Genomic DNA, 17,762 nt, shown 5'->3' with positions numbered 1-17,762 from the left:
TCCTCCCATTCCAAGACCAACTGACTCGCCTCGCTGTGCTCTACCAGCTTGCTGGTGAAGGAGACTACTCGCTTACGTATCCGTCCTGTCGTCCCCATCCCGCCTATCAGACTGTCCGACCCCTTACAAGCCACAAAATACGCCGCGCCGCTTCTGACTCCATTCCCCTCGGTCTTCCATCTTTTTCGTAAAACTCTCCTCGTTTTAGCCCTCTGGACATCATGGAATTCGTCCGTTCCGATATTCTAGGCACCAAGTTCGAGACGACCATCAGGTATTGGTCCTTCTCAGCAACGCCCGTCCCCGCCAGGAGATAACGTTGGTCCAGGTATGCAAACGTACGGCCTGTTGGTCTGGGGGCCTTCGGGCTTGTTTGGTATGCATTCCTCGCCCCGTTTGTCCTGGGGGGACGCGAGCTGACCGTCCGCGCTCATTCAGCTCGGCATACGATCAAATAACCCAGCAGCCGGTGGCTATCAAGAAGATGATGAGCCCCTTTGCATCATCGTCCATCGCCAAACGTACCTATCGAGAAGTCAAGCTGTTGAAAAAGCTTCGGCATGAGAATGTGCGAGTTTCGTCCCTGGTGTCTGTCTTCTTCGCTACTAACCTTCCGTAGCTCATTGGACTATGCGACATCTTTATCTCTCCGCTGGAAGACATGTATGACCAGTTCCTGGAAGGAGGAAACAACCCCCCTAACAGATACTGCCAGATACCTGGTTACCGAGCTGTTAGGCACGGACCTCGGTCGTCTCCTGCGGTCGAAACCGTTGGATAACAAATTCGCCCAGTTTTTTATGTATCAGCTCATGGTGCGCAACCTCTCACACCTCATATCGTGCTGTTCTAATCTGCGTAGCGGGGATTGAAATACATCCACTCCGCGGGAGTCATCCACCGGGATCTCAAGCCAAGCAACCTACTAATCAACGAGAACTGCGACCTGAAGATCTGCGATTTCGGCCTCGCACGCGTACAGGAGCCACGAATGACGGGATACGTGTCGACCAGATACTATCGCGCCCCGGAGATTATGTTGACGTGGCAGAGATACGGCGTCGAAGTCGATATCTGGAGTGCAGGGTGCATCCTCGCTGAGATGCTACGCGGTGCACCGTTGTTTCCTGGGAAGGATCACATCAATCAATTTTATCTCATCACTGACATGATTGGTAATCCGCCGGAGGAGGTGATTGAGAAGATAACTAGCAAGAATGTGGGTGCCACACCTTCCATGCTCCCAATCACTGTGCCTAACAGGACCCGCAGACTCGTCATATTGTTGAATCGCTGCCGCATAAGGAGCCACGACAACTCAGGAATCTATTCACGGAAGGGGAGGCTGATGGTGAGGATGTTCTGCATGGAGTTCGACGGGGCCAAGATATGCTGACTCGATGACAGCTGTGGACCTTCTTGAAAGAATGCTACTGTTCGACCAATCCAAAAGAATCTCCGCTGCCGACTCTCTACAACATCCTTATCTTCTCCCATATCATGACCCGGCCGACGAACCGGTGGCGGAGGAAAAGTTCGACTGGTCGTTCAACGACGCCGACCTTCCCAAGGAGACTTGGAAACTCATGATGTATACCTTTCCTCCCCTCCTACTTCCACACGCTGACGAGTGATTCCCCGTAGGTACTCCGAGGTCTTGGACTTTCACAGTACGGACGCCAACCCGTCGGATTCTATGGTGCAGGAGGATTTTTCCAATGTCCTGGAGTTTCTGGACCAGAACCAATTCGCGGATATGTCATGATACGGTCAGCGACTGCCACTTACGATATACGTGACGATCAAAGATCGCTTAGATGAGAGGACTGTGGTTGCAGCCATGGATGCCGAAATCAGTGAGCGTCTCAAATCAGCGAGTAGGTATCATGTCTTGTATGTTGAGGTCTAATGACACCCCTTGCCGCTCAGTAACACGAATAATAAACAAACTTGTGTCAAGGAGCTTGCTTCCACGTCATTTCATCTCCTTCCCCATCCTCTCTCCGTACTTTGTCGCGTCAACAGGTCGTTCGGCTTTACCGTTCTGTCGCATTTCGAGAAACAGCTACGCCGCCCGATAAGCCAGGTACCACATCACCCTCTACGGCCATAGTGGGGAGTTTCTAGTGAGATATTGCGGCGGACAAAGTTGGTACTAACGCAGTAATAGTCTCATTGTGATCGTTCTCCGAACCCCGCGCATAGCCCCGTACGTGAGACTGCAAACATGCGAGCCGTCCCGGATATCATGGCTATCATCGCCGTTTTCACCAGCGTGGCCAACGCTCGCTCCTCCTATCAAAAGCAAGACCACGACCCTGACGCTTCCTGGGAATTCTCGCTGTACCAAAACAGCCACTGCACGGGAGAAGTCAGCCTATTTTCGGGATCCAACAGTACCACCTGTCAGGACGCAATTTACAACGGTGGAGCTTTGGCATACATTCCCAACAATATCACAGATCCCAATTGCAAGGTGCATTTCTTCGGTGATGATCACTGCGCACAGAACGACACGGTAAGAACGGTCGGGGCACAGGCTGCGTCGACTTGCACTCCCGTGAAGGCCAAGGGAGAGGAGGATATTCGCAGTTTCTTGGTGAAGTGCTAGGCTTTCCTGGAATTGAATACGCTCTTCGGTCCTGCGTAGGGTGTCGTGGCTGAGACGATTAGTGGTGAGGAATATACTCCATCGTCCATGGTCTAGCATCATGGGTGGCGACCTCGGGTGACCGAAAATCCTCAAATTTGGAGTATAGCGTTCAAACATATACTCACCGCAAATTCTACCTCTATTAAAGCATGTATATGCATTATTTGTCCTGCAATAAGCGACAGTTATTTATCAGATCCGGCGGGCGTTCTTTATTGCTGATATTAGAATCCATATGCCCATAATAACCTCCAGTCCATATACCGGGCAAATCAGACAGAGCCACTATTATCAGCACAAGAGAACACCTTGTCGATCTTGCCGCTTTTATACGCATTCAGTATCTGCACAATCACACCGTATGTACCCCCAACCATCATGAAAAGACCCAACAGGATCAACAAAACATGAAGGCCATACACAACCGCCCGGTAGAGGCCCGCCCGGCGGTACTCTCCGTGGCTGAACACCCACAGCAGCCCGGGGAGACTAATCGCCAGCGGCGCAAAGCAAAGACTGCCCACAAGCGCCAACACATAGGTGAAGATAGGGATAGCGGAGGCCAGCACGAACGAAATCGCCGACAGCCCAACGGTGCATGTCAGCCACGTGCCCCAGTGGACGAGCGTGTTGGCCTGCAGGTGCTTTGAATTGCGCAGGATGCGCACGAAGAGATACTTCGCCGCGACATGCACGTACAGCGATCCGCTGATGATTAACCCCGGCAACGCAATGCCATACGACACTCGCTTGACCGTTTCCCCTGCGCTCCCCAGGGCCGGCGACGCAATCCATTTCCCGCACCAGCGGTAGATCACCAGGCTGAAGGCGAGGTAGGAAGCCGCCACGAACCCCATGCTCGTGTACACGGCCTTCGGGTAGTCCCTGGGGTTGCGCATCTCCGAGATCACGGGGAGGAAGGCGGATGTGGCCGAGCTGGAGACGAAGATGGTGGCTACGGCTGTGATACCTGCGGCGAAGGTTGGGTTCCCGATTACTCGGTAGCCGAAGTCGAAGTCGCCAGTTTGAGGCGCCGCCGCGGGTCGATCCCGGACGGTTACTCCGACGCTGGGCATAGGTTAGCGTGTGTCTATTAAGGCGAGAGATTGCGGGTGTAGGCGCGGACGTACACGATGATGAAGACGGCTGCAAAGACGCTGATGAAGCCCACCCAGGTTAACCAGCCGATGTGCGAGAATTTGCGGACGCTGGCGAACAGGGCGATAATGACGGTCGAGATGACTGACCAGTACACGGTGCACATGGCGTGTAATGACAGCGCATTGAATGCGGCGGATACGCCAATGACGCCGGACGCCGCGGTGATCACGTAGGTGACTATGAACATGAGTCCCACGATCTCCTTGAAGATGTATCCCCCGACGACCTGCGCCATGTCCGCTACGGAATGACATTGGGGGTGACGATTGCGGAAGTTCCCCAGGATGATGGCTCCGTACGCATTGATGGCGCTCCAGCCGATGAGGTTTATGGCGCCTGGGAAAGCACCCAGGTCGTACATGACTGATGGAATGGAGAGGATGCCGGTAGCGAACAGCACTATCCGTCGTGAGAAGGTACGTCTACAGGATTAGCGGTCGGATGGGGCAACGAACTCTTTAAGAAGATTGCTGATGCCCGGATCCAGCTCACGGTGCGAAAGTCGACCTGGCCATCGCATTTCTTGAAGACCTCGTAGCGGTCATCGCCTGCTTTCAGCTCCTGCGATTGTGCGATGCCGATGTCCTCACTGGGAGGGCCACTCTTGGCGATTTTGAGGTCTTTGGCCTCGTTGGGATACGACGCCATACTGAAGACGTCCCAATTTTAGGGGAACAGGGAATAATCCTCGCGGCTAAGATCCCCCGCACGAGACGCTGGGGTGATCGCCTTTATTAACCTTTTTATTCTTTATGCACGCCCATCCCTTGCGTATCCCTGATCTACTGCGTACTTCGGCATGTACGGGACCAAAGGGACTTCCATAGGGCGATAAAGAAGTCTGATAACGGTCTTGGGAAAGATCCACCTCGAGTCGATCACACTGATAAGCTGACACTGAGTTTGTCGTTACAGATCATGCATATCGGAGGGTCCGCAAGTTGGAGTAAACGGGCTGTTGTCGTTATGTTGGAGACTTGGGGTAATTGATTCCCACACTAGTGTGGTAGAAGGGCTTATATATTCTGGCACGGTTATCTATGCTTAAACTTCCCGTGGTTCGTGTAGTTCTGTTTTGCTTTTCTGGTTCCCCGAAGACGTCATTGATGTGCAGTGGGCGGATATATATACCGCGAGACGGAGTATATCACAAAGTAGACATCCACCATCCTGCTTCAACCATCACAGATATCCCACAATTCAGGTACTACAATGCACATTGAATGACGTATATCGCAATTCCTCACCTGGGTACGAAGTACTTGATGCAAATCTATCCTGTTTCGGTGAAATAGTGTCATCCGCGGTTGCCGGTGGGTCAGAATTTTTTAGTCTAGGAAAATTTAGCAAAATGAGACCCAACCTTTCAACAACAGGCCTGCTGGCCCAATGGTAAGGCGTCTGACTACGGATCAGAAGATTGCAGGTTCGAATCCTGCGTAGGTCATTTTTTGCCCTCCTCGTTCCTCCTACGAGGCATACGAAGCATAGGGCATGGTTGCTAGGTAGAACGGCGGAGGTCGACCTATTGAGACAAAGTTTTTGACTGCGATTCATCAGGCGCTCCAAAATCGACTTCCTTGCCATAGTTGATTATCAATCGGCCATTGGGCTAGATATAATCCTTTTCATGTAAACCGTCCCTATAATGTACGCACATGGGACTCACTTACCACAGATATTAGGCACATTTTCGATGTGCACCGGGGTATGTCACTGATGTAACTGCATCTGGGACAGAAACTTACATTGTGGTAGCTGCAATTTCGAGATAGACCTTTGATACCCATTATTTGTCGCATAGCAGAATCCCATATTTAGTTAGCTCAGGGAATGTGGTCTCCATCATCTTCCGAGTTACTACATGGCATGTCTATAACCATAATAAGAACTATAGGGGCAATGGATGTTGTATTAATCTGTCTGCTCCATTCCCGGAATTAACACCGAGTTGTCCTAGTCTCGGGCGCTCCAACCACAAAGATAAATCCATATAAAAAAAGGCTCATATCAGTAAGATATACCCAACCATGCCATTTAATTGACCATCATGCGATTGTCTCCAGAGTGGAGTTTGCGCATGTCTACTCCAACACCATGGATAAGGTCTTAGTCTTGGCAGTTGGAGAACAGACAGCAAGATGGAGAAGGCGTAGATCATTAGATTAGATAGAGATCGATCAATTGGAGGATACTGGTATTGAGCTCTATATGGACCATGCACATTGTGTGTCAGGTTTTCGTGACAGGGTGCCTGTATAGTCCTGACAGTGCGTCATGTGTAAATGATGTTGGATGAAGCGAAAAGAGACGATCGAACCGAATCTCGTAAAAAAGTTCTCTCATGACCCTCTTGTGCATCATGGATTCGATTAGACATAATTGTAAGTGCGCAAATGCTAAAAGGCCTGGTGTCCATATCAATTTAAACATCGTGAGTCGTTATGTTGCAGACAGTTTCTTAATTTATGATATACCCTCCATCCACCACAAGTGCGTGTCCCTGTACAAAAGATGCAAATGTAGAACAGAGAAAGAGCACTGTATCTGCCACTTCCTCGGGCTTGCCCATTCTGCGCATTGGAGCAATGTCGATGGCGGGCCGTAACCTTTCACGAACCTCTTCATTGTATGTCGTCATAGGTGTTTCAATCACCCCGGGACAGACGCAGTTGACTCTGATTCCATCTTCAGAGTAATCTATGGCATCGGACCGCGTCAAAGCTATGACTGCTGCTTTAGAACCACAATATGAAGCTATGGATGGGATTAGAAGGTCTTTTTACAATGGCAAGGGAGTTTCAAGAGGTAAACGTACGGGCGGCAGGACGTCCAACAATTCCTAGCTGACTAGCTATATTGACAATTGCGCCTCGCTGGGGCGAGCGGTTTGGATCATGACTGGGTAACGGGTCTTGGTGGAGCATGTGCTTTAGCTCTGCCCTGGAACATAGCCAACATCCACGATAGTTGATGTTATTTATCCGATCGAATGCCTCTGTTGTTGTCTCGGTGGATCGGACACCATCTCCGAGCACTCCGGCACAGTTGACGGCGTAGTCCAGGCGTCCTAAATCGTTGACTACATGGTCCATAAGCGATTCAACAAATCGTTCATCCGCGATATTGCCGGCTTCGACGACCAGACGGATGGCGGGGTGTGATTCCAGGATGGATCTCTTGGTTCCCTCCAGCGAGGACTGATTGATATCGGTGATGGCTATTTTCTCGCAGCCAGCGGCGGCGAATGCTTTTGCGACTGCGGCTCCGATGCCTGGAGGTATTTAGTAGGGGTATGGACAGACAAGGGAGGCATACCTACCGGAGCCACCAGCACCGGTAACGAGAGCGACGCCGGGAAAGGAATACGTACGGGTCATGGTGAAGTTAAAGAAGGGAGAGATACTGTAGATACTAGACAGTAAGTAAGTAAGTAGTACTAGTAGTAGTAGTTGGGAGGATATGGCCTTATACCCGATTGGGAGCTTATCCTTATCGGGGCAGTGGGGAATTCCCAAAGTGGCGTTGGGGTCATTTCGGCTTTCTCTCCTCCTTCCCCTCTTTCTCTTCTCCGCTCTTCGCCGCATCCACCACACCTTCGCTTCTCCAACTCACAACCCCCCCAGGTGGACCGCGTCCCAAACTGCCGTGCAGTCGCTGCGACTATTCCATCTGTTGGCCTTCCCCAAATGCCTTGATGCTGTCCCAATCGTCACACCCTTCCCGGAGCAGTCGTGGCTCGGGCGTTGGAGGAAAGGCTCGGGTCTGTGAACATTGTGGTCGGAGCTTTCGGAGGACCGAGCATTTGGAGCGCCATGTCCGTACTCGTGAGTCTTTCGGTTTAATGCGTTCTTCATGCGCATGCGCACATCATGGTTGCGTTCAAGTACTGATCGTCTGTAGACACCAAAGAGAAGCCCTACATTTGCTTCTGCGGAGCTGCTTTTACACGGCGCGATCTGCTAAAACGACATACCCGTATCACTCATGAGAATAATGGCTTGATCTCGCCGAATTCTCAGCCAGACCGCGATGGTGCCGAACAGGCGGCGGCACGACGGACGTCAGATCCAGCGTCCACGCCTCAACGACGATACAATGTTCCGCCTGCGCCTCGGCCGGAAATTCCCCTACCAGTACAGCCGGGCATGGATCAATGGACGGGGACGCAATCAGCTCCCTATCTTGAGCAGACCCAACCGCTACTCAACGCGGGGGATAACAGCGCCAATCTCCACCCAGCTGTCACGCATGATGCCGATATACTTCAGGCCGCACAGCTCCTCCTCCCCGGTAATTTTCGGGATGCGCAAGCGCCAGGTACAGCCCTAGATCTTCTGCACCACACGGAATCCTGCAGCTAATCCCCTCCAGCCCAACCTGTACCATATCTGTCCGAGGAACTGAATCATTTCCAAGAGTTCACGCATTTTTTGGATTCCATTGGTCTGCCCTCCGAATGGGTTCCTGCCGTGGGAGAGGTTCCGCAGGTTCAGAGTGCGGTCCCCGCCGATATGGCCGAGTCTGGGAGAAATAGTCGGGAGCAGCAAGGACAAGCTCGTCGGTCCCAACCGGAAGGTTCTCGTGCAGACTCGCCCTTTCGATCGTGGCTACCCTCGGTCCCTCCAGGCGATCAAAGCCTAGGAACAGTTTCTGACTATGGTATGCAATGGCTATGCATATTGGTCACTTCGCATCTGATATATTGTTTTAGAACCCCCTCAGATATCCAAGAAGTCGTCGCCGCTGAAAGTCAGCGAAGAACAACGTCTTCGGCTTGCGTCTTCCCTGGAAGAATTCCGCCATCTCATCCCCGATTTTGCTCTACCTTCTCGACACACTTTAACGAGGTATCTGACCTCATTCTTTGATGGGTTCCATCCTCACCTACCTTTCATCCATGTTCCAACATTACGGATCAACGAGCGCGCACCGGAGCTTATCCTGGCCTTCATGACCATAGGGGCGCAGTATCGCTTCGAGCATCGCAATGCTGTAAGACTATTTCACGCGGCGAAAGCGATCGTGCTTCACCGTCTCTCGAAGGAGACATATCCTCCCATCACGGCGTATAATTCTATCATCCAGATACCGATGGATAGTCAGACAGCCGCTCTTTCACCAACAGAGAACGCCATAGGGATGAACGCATGGCGGCAAATAGAAAATGTCCGGACCCTGCTAGTGTTGATGGGATATGCTACCTGGGAGGGGGCAGAGCTAGTCCAGGAGGCCTTTGGACTACAGAGTCTTCTGGTGCGATGTTTGCGCGACTTTGGCTTGAACGAGAACATCACTGTCGCCTCAAGACACACTCCCTTGCAGTGGCATGAATGGGCGGAAGAGGAATCCATAAGGCGAACGAGGTTCATCTCATTTTGCTTTGTTCATGTCCACAGCATAGCATACAACGTGTATCCTGTACTTCGCAGCAGCGAGGTTCATCTACGTCTCCCGTGTTCAACAAAGGAATGGAAGGCAACGACGGCGAGTGAGTGGGAGAGCGCCCAGAGAGAGGTTGGCTCTCAGCAGCTGTTTTTCCAGGATGCTTTAAGGCTTCTGCTCCAGCCTTCTCGAACCACACTCCCGCTTGACCCAATCCCGGCACCGTTAGGGAATTACATTCTCCTGCATGGCCTTCTCCAGCGTATTCATTTAGTGAGTGAACTAACTATACCAAATGGGGATCAGTCGCTGTCTCTTCCGACGGAGGAGCTAAACAAGCTCGAGTAAGTTATGGCCCAGATCTGATCGTTACCATGCGTACTAACATACGCGAAAGGAGGGCGCTTCGTTCATGGACTTCTGTATGGCAACAGGCTCCCGAGTCCAGTCTTGATCCTCATAATGAGAACGGCCCGATCCCATTCACTTCCAGTTCGCTCCTAGGCCTCGCCTATGTGCGCCTATCCCTGAACCTGGGCCCATACCGTCAGCTGGAGACACGCGATCCTTATCGTACTGCCAGTTCATTGCTGAAGTCGCCCCGACCGGGGAGGAGTCACCGGCTAACCCCGGCGCTGATTTATTCAGCGCACGCACTGAGCATTCCCGTCCGGCTGGGCATCGATCATGTGGCGCGCAGCCAAGCGTTCTTCTGGAGTGTGCGTCATTCGATCGCAAGCCTGGAATGCGCCGTACTCCTGAGCAAATGGCTGCTGTCAGTTGCGGAGGCTGGAAATAACCAAGCCCTCAGTGACAACGAGAGCAGAATCTTGCACTGGACTCGCTGCATCGTCGAGGAAGCATATTCCTCAATGGACGTGGAGGAGGGAGAAAGTCCCTCCGGACTAGATCCGGAAAGCCTTGGAGTGGCCGTGATCAAGCTCTGGGCCCGGCTATTCAAGAAGAACACGCAGTGGCCGTTCATAAACGTCATGGGAGAGAGTTTGGAACGATACCTGGAGTTAATCCGATCTAGTTAGAGTAGATGTACATACACTCGCAGTATATTTATGCATTAATCCTACGAATGAACATCCTGCCACGTGAATGCCCCCATAGTCGAGGATGCTACACTCCCAGATGAACCAGTCGACCCCAACAAGGAGGCAACCAGCGGAACCTGCGGATGGCCGTTGGGAACAAAGTTTTCCGAGCTGAGTTTTTCATCCCCCCTTCATGCAGATCCCAAAAGTCTATGTGTCACTACGGCGTACGATGTCCCTGCATGTTCCTGCAGGGTTCTCCGGGAGGATCCGCCCTGCAGGGCATACAGAGGAGTACACCCGACTGGGCTTGGTAGAGGCCGATTCACATTCATGATATAACACTTGTACAAGTCAAATTATACTATTAGGGTAAATCGGCCATGATTAAATGATTATAGGAGCCAATCTTTGCACATCATGAAGGGGCGTAAAAAAAAAAAAGCCAAAAAAAAAGAACGCCTTTATCGAGCAGAGTTCGCGCACGTTGCGAGTGAACGGAGCGCAACGTCCTCTCAACCTTGACAGGCACCGTCGCAACGCGCGTCAGACCAGAACAGCACAGCACGGCCCGGCTTAGTAGAAGAGACGCTTGGCGAAGGCAGTGGCGGAGCCCGAAGGCGACGCGGAGCTGGAGGAGGCGTTGGCGCCGCCGCCGGTGGAGGCGATGAGGGGGCCGAAGGTGAGCTTCTGGCCGCAGGGCGGGGACGGGGCGGAGACGCAGCCGTTGAGGAAGTCGCCGAGCTTGCCGGGCTGGTTACCGGACTGGAGGACGAAGTCTGGCGAGTAGGCGGGCACGAGGGAGGAGCTGTTGGAGGGGAAGACGGGCTCCTGGGTGTTGCTGAGGATGTAGTAGGCATGGCCGGAGTGCTGGGCGGCGAGACGGGCCATCAGGAAGGACACCTGGGGGGACTGGGTGTAGGCGGCGAGGCCGATGTAGGCGCCGAAGACGCTCTGCTCGAGCTTCTGGGCGTTGGCCACCCAGGTCTGGCCGTCCTTGGCCTCGGGGAAGGTGAAGTTGCAGCGCGGCGCGCTGAAGCCGGGCACCTGGGAGCCGAGCTGCTGCACGGCGCGCACGCCCAGCCGGTTCTGCCGCTGGATGCCCTGGAAGTTGGTGAAGTAGTTGGCCGAGCTGCTGTTCTGGGCGCTGGTGAAGAACGTCGAGTTCAGCGGCTGCGACGAGTAGTAGCGCTCCAGGAGGTACTGGAGGGCCCAGCCGAACTGGACGACTTGGACGTCACTGGAGCTAGGCGAACAGCTCTGCGCGGCGGCGGCGCCGACGAGGAGGAAGCTGCTCAGGGCGGAGAAGATGCGCATGGTGGGGAGGTGATTACGTGAAAGTAAGGTCTAGTTGTGGCTGTAGCTTTGACAGGGTGGTCGGCGGGGAGAGATTTGAGTGTAGATTCGGGAGAAAAGTAGAAATTGTCGCCGGCATCCGGATGCCAACTCTTATAGCTTCCCAGGGCACCCGACAGGCAAGGCAGCTCGCAGATCTAGATTGCACGAACGGTCGCCGGACTAGTGCAACCGTATGATGAAATCGAGGACGGTGTGTAAGGGTGTCCAAGATGGAGGGCATGAGAAATCAGGTTCGTCTGCAAGATCAGAGGCGCGGAAAGCTTATCGTCAACTGCTTTGCATCATGACATGGAGCTCACAAACCCTATTGAGAAGGCGACCCCCGGCACCGATCGGGGAATTAAACTTTGCACAATGAACTTTTTCGCATGGATGAGGACACCACCCACAGCCGGGGGGACTTGCACGGCTTTGTCGGTAGATGAAGCGGATGACGCCGATAGATTGGGGGGCCCGGTGGCCACGGTGATATCATGAAGCGACGATGATGATAGCTCCCATTCGTAGGCTGGATCGGCCCGGATGGAGCAGGAGTAGAGCGGATAAGGGTCGAGTCATCATCCACGGCAGAGCCTTGAGCAGTTCATGATTCGTACTAGGGGAGGGATTGTCCAGGGCCCGCACCAGTTCGCCCGAGCGGGAGGACGGGGATGATCGTCATGTCATGGAGTTTAAATGAGATCGAGAAGGAAAATAAAAATAGATGGGCGGATCTCGGCAGGAAGCTTGGCGGGTGAGTCAGCAAGCCCTGCCGGTCATCACATGATATCTTATTCTACTAGTAGTATTATCAGTATCTGCAGAGAATCAAACAAAAAGCCTTCCAGCGCCTGCCGACAGGAAATCAACTTTTTCCACCACACGCAGAGAAAAGAAAAGTGTAACAGAGAAGGCCATAGATTAATAACAAATATAATCACAATCGTATGTATAGATCTTACGAGTCATCCACAAGACGCTTCTGCTCCCAGGCCTTCTTGGCTCCCTCCAGAAGCGCGTCCATGTTCCCACTGTTCTCGCACATACTCTGGAAGAATCCGCCTTCGCGTTTTATGAGCGTCCAGGGGTGGTCGAACTCAATCACTCGGCCATGATCCAACACCAACACCTTGTCATAGTCGATAATGGTTTGCAGGCGGTGGGCAATGGTGATGATCGTGCTTTCGCGAAGCTCCCGAAGCGTTTCCTGGATCTTGCCGTCTGTGTTGTAGTCGATAGAGGCTGTAGCTTCATCCATCAGCAGGACCTTCGGGTTCTTGAGGAGAGCGCGTGCAAGACACAGGAGTTGGCGCTGTCCCTGCGACAGATTGGATCCAGATTCAGAGATGGGCGTATCCAAATTAAGGAAGATGTTCTTGTTATCCAAAACAGTCCCGCCATCGGGCGTAGGCCCCGACTCCGCAACAGAGAAAGTACTGCTTGTCATGGGGGTCGCCGCACCAGAGGCCTCCGAACCGATCAAGTGAACTCGGCGGAGGGCCATGAAGATCTCCTGATCACTGAACAGATTGAACGGGTCAAGATTGCTTCGAATGGTTCCCGTGAAGAGCGTGGGGTCCTGGGGCACTATCGTGATGGCCTCTCGCAAGTCACGCAGTCCAATAGAGCCGATATCCACGCCGTCAATAATGATGCGGCCCTTCTCTGCCTCCAAACCTCGGAAGAGAGCGAGCGCGAGCGAACTTTTTCCAGCACCAGTCCGGCCAACAATGCCGACCTTCTCACCTGGCTGAACCGAGAAAGACACGTTGCGGAGAACGGGGTCGAGATCAGGCCTATACCGCGTGGTATAGTCATTGAACTCTACGGTGCCGCCGCTCGGCCAATCCGCCGGGGGGCGGGAGCCAGGGATAACCGCGTCCGCTTCCTGCTCGACTTCAAGATATTCCTTCACGCGTTCCACACAGTTCATGTTTTGTTGGACCTCCGAATACAGGCGAACTAACCACAACACATTCTCAGTAAACGTGACGGCGTAGGTCAGTGACAGTCCGGCTGCACCGGCATCGATTCGGCCGATGTTGGTGAGAACAAAAACAGCAGTGAAGAAAGAGACCAAGGCACCCGTGACATCGACCCGGAATGCTAACCATCGATTACTAGCCCAGAGATAGATGTGCGGACGATTATAGTCGTTGATGCGACGGTGGTTGTCCACGATAAACCTGGGCCCGTCACCATATGCTCGAATAGTGACGATGCCGTTCAAAGTCTCTCCAAACTGTTGGTACAGAGGACTCCGTTGCACGGATTCTAGACGCTTCAGGTCACGCGAAGAATTGAGGTACACCGCACCCAAGCCGAAGTACACCATTGTGATGAAGATACCGGCAATCAAAAACCCAGGGGTGATCACGGAGATTAGTACCACAATCATCACCACAGATGCGAGGCAGTGGAGCATGCCAATCGCCACGGGGGCGACCTCTTGATCGACGGCTTCAACGTCCTTGGAGAACCTATTCATGAGTTGACCGAGCGGCGTAGAGTCAAAGAATCGGAACTTCGCATGCATCACTGCATTCAGCAGACGTTTGTGGATGTTTAACGACGCGTGCAGGGATCCCCAGAAAAGGAAACCTTCCCTTGTCAAAGATATCAGGATGTAGGCGATACCCAAAAGAGCATAAACACCGAGGTAGTAGGACACGTTTACGTCGCCGTCCGCTGTGGCGCCCACTTGAGTATGCAAGTGGGGAGTGCCAACAGGGGAGGTACGCGGAACACTGCCAGCATTGAAGGAGGGATATTTCAAGCTGGTCATAGCAGCATAATTGCCAACATCGTTGGCGTGGACGTTCTCGGTCTGATAAGAGTTTGCCCACTGTCTGATCCAGATATTGGTCGACACAGAGCCCAATTGCTGCAGACAGAAGACGAGTAGAGCACCAATCCAGTAGTACCAAGATCCCATGGACTTGAGGTACATGATAACAGTCGACCATTTAATACTGCCGACGGCCTTGGACTCCACCAGTTTGGTGCGTTCCTCTTCTTTCTTTCCCTTCGAGGTCGGACCATTGGCCGCGCCATTACTCTCTGGTGTCTCCTCTGGCTCGGGAGTGCTGCCATCGAAGTCAGAGGGCATGCGAGACGGCCTCTGGGAGCTGGCGCGGGATACTTGTCCCGACCTGACCAGCTCCTCACCAAGGACACCAGTAACAGCTGTGTCAGTCGGATGGCCTTGTGCAGCAACCTTGCCGTTCTCAAGAATGACAACATGCTTTGCCTGAGGAACGGTCAAAGCGATATTGTGGGTTACCAAAATACAGGTCCGATTCATCATGAAGGGACCTGTGAGGGCCTCGCGGAAGATGTGTTTCGCGGTGTGAGAATCGACAGCACTCAAGCAATCGTCCAGGAGGAGGTGGCGGGCTCTGCTGTAAATGGCACGAGCCAAAGAAATGCGCTGCTTCTGCCCACCAGAAAGACTGATGCCCTTCTCTCCAACAAGTGTCTGATCGCCTGCATCGAGAATTTCTAGGTCTCGCTCCAGGGCACACGCTTTGATGACAGCATCATACCGACGCTGATCAAAGGGAGAGGCAAAGACGATGTTTTCCTTGACAGTATCATTGACAAGCCATGCCTCTTGGGCACAGTACGCCACGCTTTCTATAAGCCCCGTCTGGGGGTCTACGGGAAGGTCCGTCCTGCTCACTGTACCACCAGGCAGATGAACTCGCCCTTCTAGAAGCTTCATTTCACCCAAGAGAGCCATCAAAAGCGACGTCTTTCCCGAACCAGTTGCTCCGGTAATAATGTTCAGTGCCCCGATGTGGAATGAAACATCGACGTCGATAAGACGGAAGGCGTCAGTATTGTTCTTGGTGACATCATCCTGGTAGCGGGCTTTGGGGCTTCCCCAGGCGAGGGTTGCCTTCTCCAGAGCGATTCTGGGTGGCTGTCCATCGGTATCGCCCGGATCCAACTGGCTGTACTTTTCGGTCTCTTCCTCATTCAAATACTTGTCCACTCGGTCCAGAGAAACTTTCGATTCTTGAACGTGGGCGACCATATCGGCCAGCTGGTCCAAAGGAACTCGAAGGAGCGAAAACATCGACAAGGCCGGGAACGCAATCGACGGGGTCAACTTCTTCTTTTCGACTGCCGTATACAAGAAGAAGGAAGCGAACGTGATGAAGATTGGCGTGCCGTACCAGACTGTCGCCGCGGTGGACCAGATGATGTAGCGGAAGCGCAAGGCCTTCAGCTCAGCCTTCCGCTTTTCGTTCACGATATCTTGGAAGCGATGTTCCCAGGCGAAGTACTTGATAATCCGGATGTTCTGGAGGATTTCGTTCGTCGCGTGGATTCGAGCATCCGTTCCCTTGAGGATCTGCTTTTGGACCCTGGTGAATTGCTTGGCGATTAAAAGATTCACCGGAAGCATGAGGACCATGATGACGATACCCGCAAAAGAACTGAATCCGAGCAAGCGGTAGAGCAGGGTGACAGCGATGATTATCTGGACCGGAACACTGGCCCACAGGAAATGGAGGTAAGCGCCGACCTCGCTGACTTTGAAAGAATCAATAGCCATGAGGTTGATGATGGTCCCAATGTTTGCCAACTGATCATGATCTTCCTCCGGCTTGGCGGTATTCTGAGCAGACTCTGGGTCGGGTGACGGTTTCTGGTGTCTTTTCTTGCGGCCAAAGGAGAATAATTTCTTTTTCTTAGAATCGGGCGCCCCATCTGCTTTCTTCGCGGTAGAATCAACCGCCGCACCAGCCTTACGTCGCAGAGCCTTGGCGTAGATTTCACCGATGATAATAGCCCGAAGCTTCACGCCCATTTTGCGACCGATCCAAAGAGCTTGTCCATCGGCAACACCCTGGATGGCTCCGGAGCAGAAAAGCAACGTAGCATACAGCCAAGCGGCGTTAGAAGTAGTGGATCTCGGGTCTTCGACATATTGCAGGATTGCCCAGAGAAGGATGGTAGGGAGATAGGTGAAGAGGTTGGAGAATATGGTCCAGGCGCCTTGCAGCAAGATCGTAGGTAAGAAGTAGCGTCCGAGTCTCCACATAAGTCCACCTTTGTACTGTCGGCGACGGAAGTCTTCCAGAACTGCGGCGGCCTTCTGCGATGAGGTCACATTCCAGACATCCTCAAGCTCCAGCGGCTGTCTATAGCCTTTGAGAATAAGCGGGTCCAGCCAGGAAAAGCTGAGGAGTGAGAGGATACTGGCAGTGGGGTACTTCGCAGGCTGCAGGCCATCCTCGTGTGGGACCAAGACTGCTTTGTTGCCTCTCCGGGTGGTAAAAGCAATGAGTAGAAGGAGCGACGACAGAGCAAATTCGGTTGCACTGAAGATCATGGCGCGCCTCGATACCGGATGGATGACGGCAGACCTGAACACAAAGATAGTGAAGAGCCACTGTAGGCCGTACAAAGTGGCAGTGTGGTCCCAGAGTCTCGGCGAGGAATGCAAGCCTCGGATGGAAAGAACCAGTCGAATCAGGGTCAGGAAGAGGATATAGCTCCACGATATCAGTCGTGCTACTGCGGGGAGCGTTCCCCGGTGACCCCAGCCATTTGTTACGAGGATCGCGATGAAGATACCGACTTGAGCGGAGAGTGCGAGGGCCTCCAACTCCACGGTCACAATTTCACCTCGGGGACGGTCAATCTCGAAGCGGAGCGATTCGGTTTGGGTGGCCTTGAGCAGCATTGGGTCGGTTTCCTGTCCCTGTTCTTCCTCAACGAAAATAGCATTTCTGGAGTCATCTTCGGATGGGGTGTTGACGAGAATCTGGTAGGAGGAGTGTTTTCGCGCTACGGTAAACCGGTGGACGAGCCGGGCGATGATCCAGAGCAACGAGAGCGCACATGCTGTAAGTGGGAAAATAGTTTGAAGGTAGCTAGAATTGAACGATATCAGTGGAGGCTGCTGTGAAAGAAATGCGGAAATCCATACTTGCGCTGGAAGCACGGGGAGACATCATCGATCGCCCAAAGCGGGCCATGGCACTCCGGTATCATTTCTGATAAACGGAGTTGAGATAAGAACGGCTGGATTGAGAGCTCTGCGGAAGCATTCGTCGTTCTCTGATGGCCCGGAAGCTTTGAATGAGGCGAAATAAGGGCGAATGCGAGGGCGGCCAGAGCAACAGATTTGCTTTGACGTTACCGGAAGTCGTCCAGCGCAGGAGAGA

The 17,762-nt window shown here is 53.0% G+C and overlaps 7 protein-coding genes and 1 non-coding gene across 8 annotated transcripts; 4 read left to right on the top strand and 4 right to left on the bottom strand.

Annotated features, from left to right (window-relative positions):
• Nucleotides 1–123: 123 nt before the first annotated feature.
• Nucleotides 124–2,071, top strand: mpkC (mitogen-activated protein kinase mpkC). Its single transcript, XM_073686901.1, has 9 exons — nt 124–274; nt 329–376; nt 439–568; nt 620–663; nt 716–815; nt 863–1,219; nt 1,273–1,351; nt 1,408–1,591; nt 1,645–2,071. Exons 1-9 carry the CDS (start codon nt 222–224, stop codon nt 1,763–1,765), a joined length of 1,116 nt encoding a protein of 371 aa, XP_073550800.1. The 5' UTR covers nt 124–221; the 3' UTR covers nt 1,766–2,071.
• On the top strand, nt 2,034–2,712 carry BDV59DRAFT_126573 (uncharacterized protein). The gene has a single exon (XM_073686902.1). The coding sequence runs from the start codon at nt 2,228–2,230 to the stop codon at nt 2,609–2,611; it is 384 nt and encodes a 127-aa protein (XP_073550799.1). The 5' UTR covers nt 2,034–2,227; the 3' UTR covers nt 2,612–2,712.
• A 213-nt stretch (nt 2,713–2,925) lies between these two features.
• On the bottom strand, nt 2,926–4,462 carry BDV59DRAFT_191311 (putative neutral amino acid permease; the record flags this gene model as incomplete). The annotated part of the gene is made up of 3 exons (XM_073691881.1): nt 2,926–3,721; nt 3,784–4,213; nt 4,270–4,462. The coding sequence occupies 3 exons, from the start codon at nt 4,460–4,462 to the stop codon at nt 2,926–2,928; spliced, it is 1,419 nt and encodes a 472-aa protein (XP_073550798.1).
• A 727-nt stretch (nt 4,463–5,189) lies between these two features.
• On the top strand, nt 5,190–5,261 carry BDV59DRAFT_t52. Its single transcript has one exon. It is a non-coding gene; the product is annotated as a tRNA-Arg (tRNA).
• A 966-nt stretch (nt 5,262–6,227) lies between these two features.
• Nucleotides 6,228–6,849, bottom strand: BDV59DRAFT_171871 (SDR family NAD(P)-dependent oxidoreductase). Its single transcript, XM_073688634.1, has 2 exons — nt 6,633–6,849; nt 6,228–6,571 (listed from the first exon to the last, which is right to left on the bottom strand). Exons 1-2 carry the CDS (start codon nt 6,739–6,741, stop codon nt 6,276–6,278), a joined length of 405 nt encoding a protein of 134 aa, XP_073550797.1. The 5' UTR covers nt 6,742–6,849; the 3' UTR covers nt 6,228–6,275.
• A 552-nt stretch (nt 6,850–7,401) lies between these two features.
• BDV59DRAFT_171870 (C2H2 type zinc finger domain protein) lies at nt 7,402–10,262 on the top strand (the record flags this gene model as incomplete). The annotated part of the gene is made up of 5 exons (XM_073688633.1): nt 7,402–7,641; nt 7,718–8,134; nt 8,189–8,476; nt 8,529–9,543; nt 9,597–10,262. Coding segments are annotated over exons 1-5 (2,489 nt in total), but the record flags the coding sequence as incomplete, so codon positions are not given.
• A 401-nt stretch (nt 10,263–10,663) lies between these two features.
• Nucleotides 10,664–11,724, bottom strand: BDV59DRAFT_126521 (uncharacterized protein). The gene has a single exon (XM_073686900.1). It carries the CDS (start codon nt 11,557–11,559, stop codon nt 10,819–10,821), a length of 741 nt encoding a protein of 246 aa, XP_073550795.1. The 5' UTR covers nt 11,560–11,724; the 3' UTR covers nt 10,664–10,818.
• Nucleotides 11,725–12,308: 584 nt separating this feature from the next.
• Nucleotides 12,309–17,676, bottom strand: BDV59DRAFT_126519 (putative ABC bile acid transporter). Its single transcript, XM_073686899.1, has 2 exons — nt 17,525–17,676; nt 12,309–17,468 (listed from the first exon to the last, which is right to left on the bottom strand). The coding sequence occupies exons 1-2, from the start codon at nt 17,587–17,589 to the stop codon at nt 12,539–12,541; spliced, it is 4,995 nt and encodes a 1,664-aa protein (XP_073550794.1). The 5' UTR covers nt 17,590–17,676; the 3' UTR covers nt 12,309–12,538.
• Between the last annotated feature and the right edge of the window lie 86 nt (nt 17,677–17,762).

The sequence above is a fragment of the Aspergillus ambiguus genome, assembly GCF_047715705.1.
Source record: "Aspergillus ambiguus strain CBS 117.58 unplaced genomic scaffold BDV59scaffold_5, whole genome shotgun sequence".
Lineage (NCBI taxonomy): Eukaryota > Fungi > Ascomycota > Eurotiomycetes > Eurotiales > Aspergillaceae > Aspergillus > Aspergillus ambiguus.
This window is presented reverse-complemented; position numbering and strand designations above follow the sequence as displayed.

What these genes read in the sequence shown, in the direction of transcription:
- mpkC (XM_073686901.1), top strand. Translation starts at nt 222, where the DNA reads ATGGAATTCGTCCGTTCCGATATTCTAGGCACCAAGTTCGAGACGACC. An exon ending in ATCTCTCCGCTGGAAGACAT is followed by an intron (nt 664 to 715) that starts GTATGACCAGTT and finishes AGATACTGCCAG; the next exon opens with ATACCTGGTTACCGAGCTGT. An exon ending in CACGGAAGGGGAGGCTGATG is followed by an intron (nt 1,352 to 1,407) that starts GTGAGGATGTTC and finishes ACTCGATGACAG; the next exon opens with CTGTGGACCTTCTTGAAAGA.
- BDV59DRAFT_126573 (XM_073686902.1), top strand. Translation starts at nt 2,228, where the DNA reads ATGCGAGCCGTCCCGGATATCATGGCTATCATCGCCGTTTTCACCAGC.
- BDV59DRAFT_171871 (XM_073688634.1), bottom strand. Translation starts at nt 6,741, where the DNA reads ATGCTCCACCAAGACCCGTTACCCAGTCATGATCCAAACCGCTCGCCC. An exon ending in TGTTGGACGTCCTGCCGCCC is followed by an intron (nt 6,572 to 6,632) that starts GTACGTTTACCT and finishes TCCCATCCATAG; the next exon opens with CTTCATATTGTGGTTCTAAA.
- BDV59DRAFT_126521 (XM_073686900.1), bottom strand. Translation starts at nt 11,559, where the DNA reads ATGCGCATCTTCTCCGCCCTGAGCAGCTTCCTCCTCGTCGGCGCCGCC.
- BDV59DRAFT_126519 (XM_073686899.1), bottom strand. Translation starts at nt 17,589, where the DNA reads ATGATACCGGAGTGCCATGGCCCGCTTTGGGCGATCGATGATGTCTCC. An exon ending in TCCCCGTGCTTCCAGCGCAA is followed by an intron (nt 17,469 to 17,524) that starts GTATGGATTTCC and finishes GTTCAATTCTAG; the next exon opens with CTACCTTCAAACTATTTTCC.